Raw genomic sequence first — 7,501 nt, forward strand, 5'->3', positions numbered from 1 at the left:
TACGGCATATAGTCAAGTACTCTTCAGATAATGATACTTCGAGTCATCGATACTCCTATACAACTGTGCACTTCAAATGAAGGTATTATCCCGACAACAGTATTGTTAACATAACGGTATTACCTGTACACGCGTACTTTCCAACAAATAGTACCATAGATATAGCCCCACTAATGAAGCTACATAAGGGCAGAGACAACGCTTTCCGTAGCACAACTTAACTCCTGGAACATCAATACCTGAGACAAAAATGTACTCTTAAGATCATCATACTCCACGAGTAGCAATACTCTTTAACTAATAGTATTACATATGGGCCATGGGAGCTCCGCAATCCCGCTGGTTTTCTAATGAAGTCCTTAGACTTACATTGAGCCACTTGACATCATGATACCCCAAGGATAGGCTTATTCATCGAGGTACACCGCCCCTCAGATAACACTAGTTTTCCTGAATTGACAGTGCATTTCACACATTAAGAAACTGGGCGCAGAAGTATTCTTCACATAAAAATAATACAGGAGTTGGTGCAATCTTCATAAGATAGCTTTCTCCAAATGGTAAGAGGTTACGCGAAATATATCCTATCACCCGAATAAATCACTTAATACGATTGTTTCAACTTCGGTATTCTCCAAAGAGCCATATGCTACACACATCAGCTAACTCCAGATATGAGTACTATACATTCGTGTGTACTCTCCTCATATTGGCCTTGCAAAGCATAAATATTTATTAAGAAACCGTCCTATTTAAATAGAAGTATAATCCAAATAAGACTACCCATAACAAAACCATATTCCTGGCAAACACGTAATCTTCCATAACATACTATTTTGAATATAATGATATTCATTATGGCACAGCGCACAATACATAATGGTACACCTTAATATGATTGCACTGGGGGTCATGCAAACAACTGAGCTACATGCGTGCTCTTATAACAATACCATGGGAAGCTCTAGATTGTGGACCATTGAGAATCCACAAACCTTGGTACGATTTAAGCGAGAGTTCTAGAATATCCATACACTTCAAATAACAGGACCACACATGCATCCTGGCGCGATAAGAGGCTTATAAACACACACCAGTATTCTGCAAAGAGGAGTACCCCAGACGAGCTGGTGCTTGTAATGTAACAAAAAGATAAGCATGTCAGTACCATGAACAAATGAGTACTACGAACACGTCAATAGGCTTGCTACAATAGCCCTCCAGGAAAATCCTTACCCTTGAAACAACTGTGCACTTCAATTAACAATATTATCCAGGTAACATTGGTATTCACGTAATAGTACTCCATGAACATCATCACTTCTAGAGCAATAATACATAAGGGATAGAAGTGGCCCTTCAGACATGCGTATATTATTCCTGTTTGATTAAGCTAGCACATCTGTATGGTCCTGATATTTACACTTCAAATACCTGGCCATCCTGATAGATAGCCGAAGAAAGGAAGGTAATATCTTCATAATGGTTCCAGATAAAGAGAAAAGGAAATACGCCAATCACGATCTTACGGAGGCGAAAATTCCAATAAAGAAAAATGACATAAGATAAACCCTATCCACAGGGATGAAGCCAGAGAAGCATCCTCTTAATGATGACACCTGAAGGAACATCTTCACAATAATGGAGAAAGGACTTCTTCAAAATGAAGCCACAGAAAATCATCCTGAAAATACCAGAAGAAGGAAGCATCTTCATAAAGAAAATAAAGAACAGAACAGCATCTTAACAACACCGCAGAAAAGGAGCAGCTTCATAGAGAAAATCACACACGAGGGGAAGTCTTCAGAATGCCGCGAAGAAGGTAAATCATCGTAGGAAAGATAACACATGGAGGGAAATCTTCACGATGCAACGGGAGGAGAATGACTCAATATAAGACAAATACAGCAGAAAGACATATTCAGACAGGTACCGGAAAACAGCATGATAGGAATGCCGCCAAAGGGAGATATCTCGATAAAGACAGAGAACTCGCAGAAGAAAATCTTCTCGGTGGCATGATAAGAGGAAAAAGAATCTTTATAGACGAGTCAAAGCAAGTAATATCAAAGATATAGCGCGGTAAGAAGAATTCTCCTAGGACAGAAGCAGCACGAACAGCGATTTTCCTAATGGAGTCAGAGGAGAAACCTCATAAGGCCACCCGAGAATAAAGCTATCGTCACAAAAGAGATGAAACCCCAACAAGAGTCTTAATAGTGACAAAGCAGAAGGACCCATCTCTATAAGAAGAATGAGCGGAGGAATATATTAAGAGTACAACCGCGTAAAATAAATCATGGGAGGAACGATGCCACACAAGGAAAATACCTCACGATGACGCACCAAAAGGAAAGACAACTTCATAAAAATGGGACAGGAAATATCATCCTGAACAGGATACAACACACAGGAACATCTTCATATTGGCGAAGCGGGGGGCCTGTAGCTATGTGGAAATGAAGACGAGGGAGGCATTATTATAGTGACATGCGAAATCTAGGAATCCTTAAAGGAATGCAAGAAAAAGACAAAACATCACACTGTCGCAGGAGAACAATAAAAGTCACCATGAGAAAAAAAAAAAAAGCGCAATGACTCGAACGCGAAGCATCAAGAAGCTGCAGGAAGGAGAAGACATCATCATGAGAAAATCACGCCGGAGAAATCGTCATAAGGGGGCAGAAGATAAGGTCATCTTTATAAGGATGCATGAAGAAGTGGTATTTTCATAGGTATGCTGCAGAAAATGTCATCATAACCAACCTCTCCAGAAGGATTTCGTCAAGGCTATGCCGCAGAGAAGTGTATCCTCATCAAGAAGATAAGTAGAGAGCTCTATATAATGGAGCAGAACGGAACAGAACAAGTGGGGCCGATATGACACATGACAGAACACCCTCAAAAATTGATCCCCATGATACAATCTTAGAAGGTTCAAGCCAGATAGGGCCAAAACCGGAAGAAATTACACCACATAAACGGGCCTGCGCAGCAAATTACGACACATGAGACCACGTTCGCAAATATTACGCTACATGAAACCACGTTCGCAGAGATTAAGCTACATGAAACGAAGCTCGAACAAATTACGCCACATTAACCCACGTTCGCAAAAATTACGCCACATGAACCCACGTTCACAAGAATTACGCGACATGGAAGTGCCTCAACAAGATTACCCCACATGGAATTGCGTTAACAGAATTCCCCCACGTGAGAGGACGTCCGCAGAATTACCACACGTGAGTGGACATTCGCGAAATTACCACACCCGAGAGGACGTCCGCGAAATTACCACACGTGAGTGGACTTTCGCCAAATTACCACACCTGAGAGGACGTTCCGGAAGTCACGCCACGTGGCACGATGTTTGCGAGATTAGGCAACCTGAAAAGGTGCTTGCCAAATTACCCAATGTGAAGCCACGTTGGCAAAATCTGGCCACATGAAGAGGCATATATAAGAAGGAAGCGCCATGAAAAAATACTCTCATAAAAATGCACGGACATGGAAAAAATCCTCATGACAATGATACAACAAAGGCGCCCATCCACAGGCACTGGGCAGCATTCGGATTGATATGCGAGGAAGTTGCGATATGAATTAATACACTTATAAAAATGCAGGAACATGAGGGAACATAAACAGGAAGAATGCGTGGTGCGGGGGAATACTCGTGAAGATATCCCAAAATCGAAGAACAAACTCCCAGAAATGATGAGCATGAGGAGGCATTCACAGAAACAACGTAACTATGAGACAAGCCATTTAAACCCAACGGCCCACCATTTCATGCTATTCCCCTTTGGATCTGCATATCTCTATCAGATTGAACTCATCGGAGTTCCAACAAGAGGGGATAAAAATTTTTAGAAGCTATAGCAGCCCTCGCAATTGTCCGCGACACACAATTAACGTACAAACTGTAATTAAAACTCTTAACCTAAGAGTCTAAATTCAATAATATATTACTTCTATATGTGTCTAGATAAAACACTCCCTGAGCTGTCATATAATTTTAGCGGTCACATCTTTATGCCAAATGAATAATTTTCCAATCCGAATCTGCATATAATGCTAACTATTCTCTCTTTTCGCGTAAAAATGTGTACCATCGGTCCCCTTCCTGGCTCTTTTGGTTGTTTTCCTGGGTACCCGTTCTCTGTAGGACTACAGATGTGCATGATGATTCACGAGGTTAACACTTCTTATTTTTATGACTCATGAACTAATTTCACATATAAAAACGAATGAATATATATATAAGTATATCCATGGGTATATATATGTCCCATAGTAAGGTGTAAAGAGGTGAAGAACACATAGTTTGTTATCAATAAATCATAACAATGTCTAAAGGGATGTAAGTGACCTGTATTCCTTCGGCTAATATTCTCCTTATGGTTCTTGGAATTGATGAATTCCCAGTTGATACCCATAATGTAGATTCCCTTAACCCCCCCAAATGAGGAATGTCCTATTTCCCTTTCTTAGTTTAATACAATTCATGATATGAACACTGGAAAACATGGTTACACTCACACATGTCTGTTATTCGTATCTTGTCCTTATGACTCAATACTTGAATTTCTTCTTAATTTTTATTTAGTATCTTTTGTAATATATTATAACCACTCCCACAATTCCTTCACTATTTCTGTCCGCCCCCGTACTATATATATTTGTGGATAATCCCAATCCATTGGGGCAGAAGTATTTTTGTCACTGCCTAATGATTCTATTTGGGTTCTGATTAACATACTCGGACTGCGCTGTATCCCCTGCTGGGTCACATTCGGACGTAATACTGGTATTTTTCTGTTTCCTTCCCCTTTAAATTTTGTTCATAATAGGTAATCTTCCTAACGGAATTAATCAGAGCGCGTCAGTGCATTACGTGTAGTCAACGGCTCGTGTAACCGGACAGGAGGAACTGCTAATTATAATTATTGCAATATCTTATCCTCCTCAGATTCTATTGTATAGCGAAGAATGCTTAACTCTTACTACTCACCCGCATACTTCTTCGAATTTATTAAATTTCATTATTCGAAATGGATTTCTTCTTTATTTAATATTAGACTGATGTTGTGACAGATTTAACAGGTTCATTAAAAGCATCATGATTTGCTCACCTAATCCTTGACCTTAAAATCCGAAAGGGGATCTTTTGTAAAGAATACCAGATTCACATCAATGGGCGCGATGTTATCAAAAGGAATAAATATGAGGTTCTTCAGTTAATTATTAATTGAATACTTAGCAGGAAGGTGATCCACAGCTTCTTTTTCATAGTAGCCCATTGTGTATCCTGAGAAGCCATTACCTCTTAGGTCGGCTTCCAGTCCACCAGTATAGTTTCCTGCAGCAATCAGTACACATAAATAAACGACGATTTCAGTATCGCAGAATCTATCAGGAAACAAAAGAAGGAAACAAGCCACAAGAATCAGGCAAACACTTCCAGAAAGCACTCTTCCGTACAACTGCCCAAGTTTACAAGATAAGCATTCTATTCTAATATGTGAGTTATCACAATCAGCAATACCCATTATGGTACGCCGTTGGATGGCGCTCGTGCTATCATACCTTCTTAGAAGCAATATACTAGCGTTATGGCACTTATCAACATAATATTACCAGACCCACATATATATATATATATATGCATACTTACTTGTATATAGGTATTGGTACCATTATAGGGGTCAATGAAGGATTATTGAAGTGTGCAGTCATATAAATATTCCTCTCCACTCTTACTAACTTTTCAGCTCTCTCATAACCTTTGCGCTACACGGGGAGGTGATCGCAGAAGGAGTAATTTTCCTCAATAGACATAAAATGTTACTTATATTAAAATGCTCCTTTTTTGTACAAAAGAGGACACAAAGACATTCCGAGCAGAACGCGCCTGCTATGGACATGCCACAAGATTTTTCCTTCCATGTTACTACCCCTACTCCTGCATCTTCTTTTAGGGGTTTTTTCTCCTTTTCATGCATAGACTTTGACCATAGATAAAAATCAACAAAAAGAAATGACTTTCATCCTTAATAGAAACAGGGAGAAAATTCCAAGTATGTAATTTACACTAATGCTACAGCCTGAATGCAATCGATTTGTCAATATTCTCCATTACTTTCTCCTTCTCTGTATTCTGTTGTGTGTAGTCTTATCCATAATGGATTCTATGAATTGCCCATCTTTTATGTATATTTAAATATGTGTCACAGTTGTCAAATTAGATACACGTATAAACAGTGTATGCCATATTAGAACTCGCCTGTTTGAAATTCCTATAAATAATTAAGAATCCTTTCATTCCTATAAGACGCTACCCAAGGCGGGCTTATAACGCGGAAACCATTTCTTATTAACGTGATTCTCACACAACAATTACTATTAATACCCATTACTTATGTACAACATGAAGAAACACATGTCATATGAGAATGCCTCCACGCAGATATGTGTTGTGTACTTTCGAACATCCCCCCTTTATTAGAATAAATAAATATATACACGTCGGCATCGTCTTAATCTCAAAATTGATTCCATCCATATGCAACAACCAAATCAATATACTCCCTTATAAGGTACCTAGTAGTGTTTGCGATATGTTAGGTGAAGAACATAAGATTTAACGTGTAAACGTCGGTTTTATGTATCCTTTCCCAATGAGGCCATGCAATTCCTTTCCTAATTTTAACGTAGTCGTCTTTTTCAAATGTTTAAGACTCATTTCTCTTGTCATCTCTTCCTGGTGATAGAATTATGCTATGTTAACAGCAACCTGCAGGTTTGCTTTAACGAATTCGCAATGGTGTCCTGGTCAATGTCTATCTCAACGTTCAGAATGCCTATACGCCTATTGACAGTTGTCCTGTATAAACACACTTAGACCTGTCCCTATTTGCCCGTGCAATTCTTTTCGCAAAGTATTTCGCGGAGTCATCTCATTGTCAAGGAAAAAGGAAAGGAGAAGAGGAAAAGAAAAAGATGCTGCCTAGTATCTGTAAAAATCAGAGGGCATACATAAATGGCATCGCAAGGAGAAATGTTTTCCCCTTCTATATTATCAGACGGAACCGTTTCCGACCATAATTTGTTCTACACTATCCCCACCTAATTGGAACCCTTTATGTTGCTCAAAATTGTGGCGGTTATATATTTTATCTACATTCATTATGGTAAAATTGAATTCTCCGTAAATATACGTTCGTTATCATGCTACACCTTACACGTTATACAATACCACAATTGGTGTACTGGAGACCAGAAATCATCGGAATAATTGTGTTGCGCAACAGAAGAATATAAACTATTAGCTGAACATTCGAATATAATACAGGTTACATACGACTATTTACATCATAAACCAGATAATGTTACCCCCGCCTCCTCAACGGGAAGATTGCATCATAGGACTAATCACTCCTTCTTTTCTCCTTCCAGATGTCCACAAAAATAGATTCAGCTACGTAATGAACTAGTG

General features: G+C 39.1%; 2 protein-coding genes across 2 annotated transcripts; both read left to right on the forward strand.

Annotated features, from left to right (window-relative positions):
• Positions 1-1,641: 1,641 nt before the first annotated feature.
• Positions 1,642-1,836, forward strand: C922_05142 (hypothetical protein; the record flags this gene model as incomplete). Its single annotated transcript, XM_008820714.1, has 1 exon — positions 1,642-1,836. The coding sequence occupies one exon, from the start codon at positions 1,642-1,644 to the stop codon at positions 1,834-1,836; it is 195 nt and encodes a 64-aa protein (XP_008818936.1).
• A 47-nt stretch (positions 1,837-1,883) lies between these two features.
• Positions 1,884-2,735, forward strand: C922_05143 (hypothetical protein; the record flags this gene model as incomplete). The annotated part of the gene is made up of 2 exons (XM_008820715.1): positions 1,884-2,060; positions 2,553-2,735. 2 exons carry the CDS (start codon positions 1,884-1,886, stop codon positions 2,733-2,735), a joined length of 360 nt encoding a protein of 119 aa, XP_008818937.1.
• Between the last annotated feature and the right edge of the window lie 4,766 nt (positions 2,736-7,501).

This window comes from Plasmodium inui, assembly GCF_000524495.1.
Source record: "Plasmodium inui San Antonio 1 unplaced genomic scaffold supercont1.40, whole genome shotgun sequence".
Lineage (NCBI taxonomy): Eukaryota > Apicomplexa > Aconoidasida > Haemosporida > Plasmodiidae > Plasmodium > Plasmodium inui.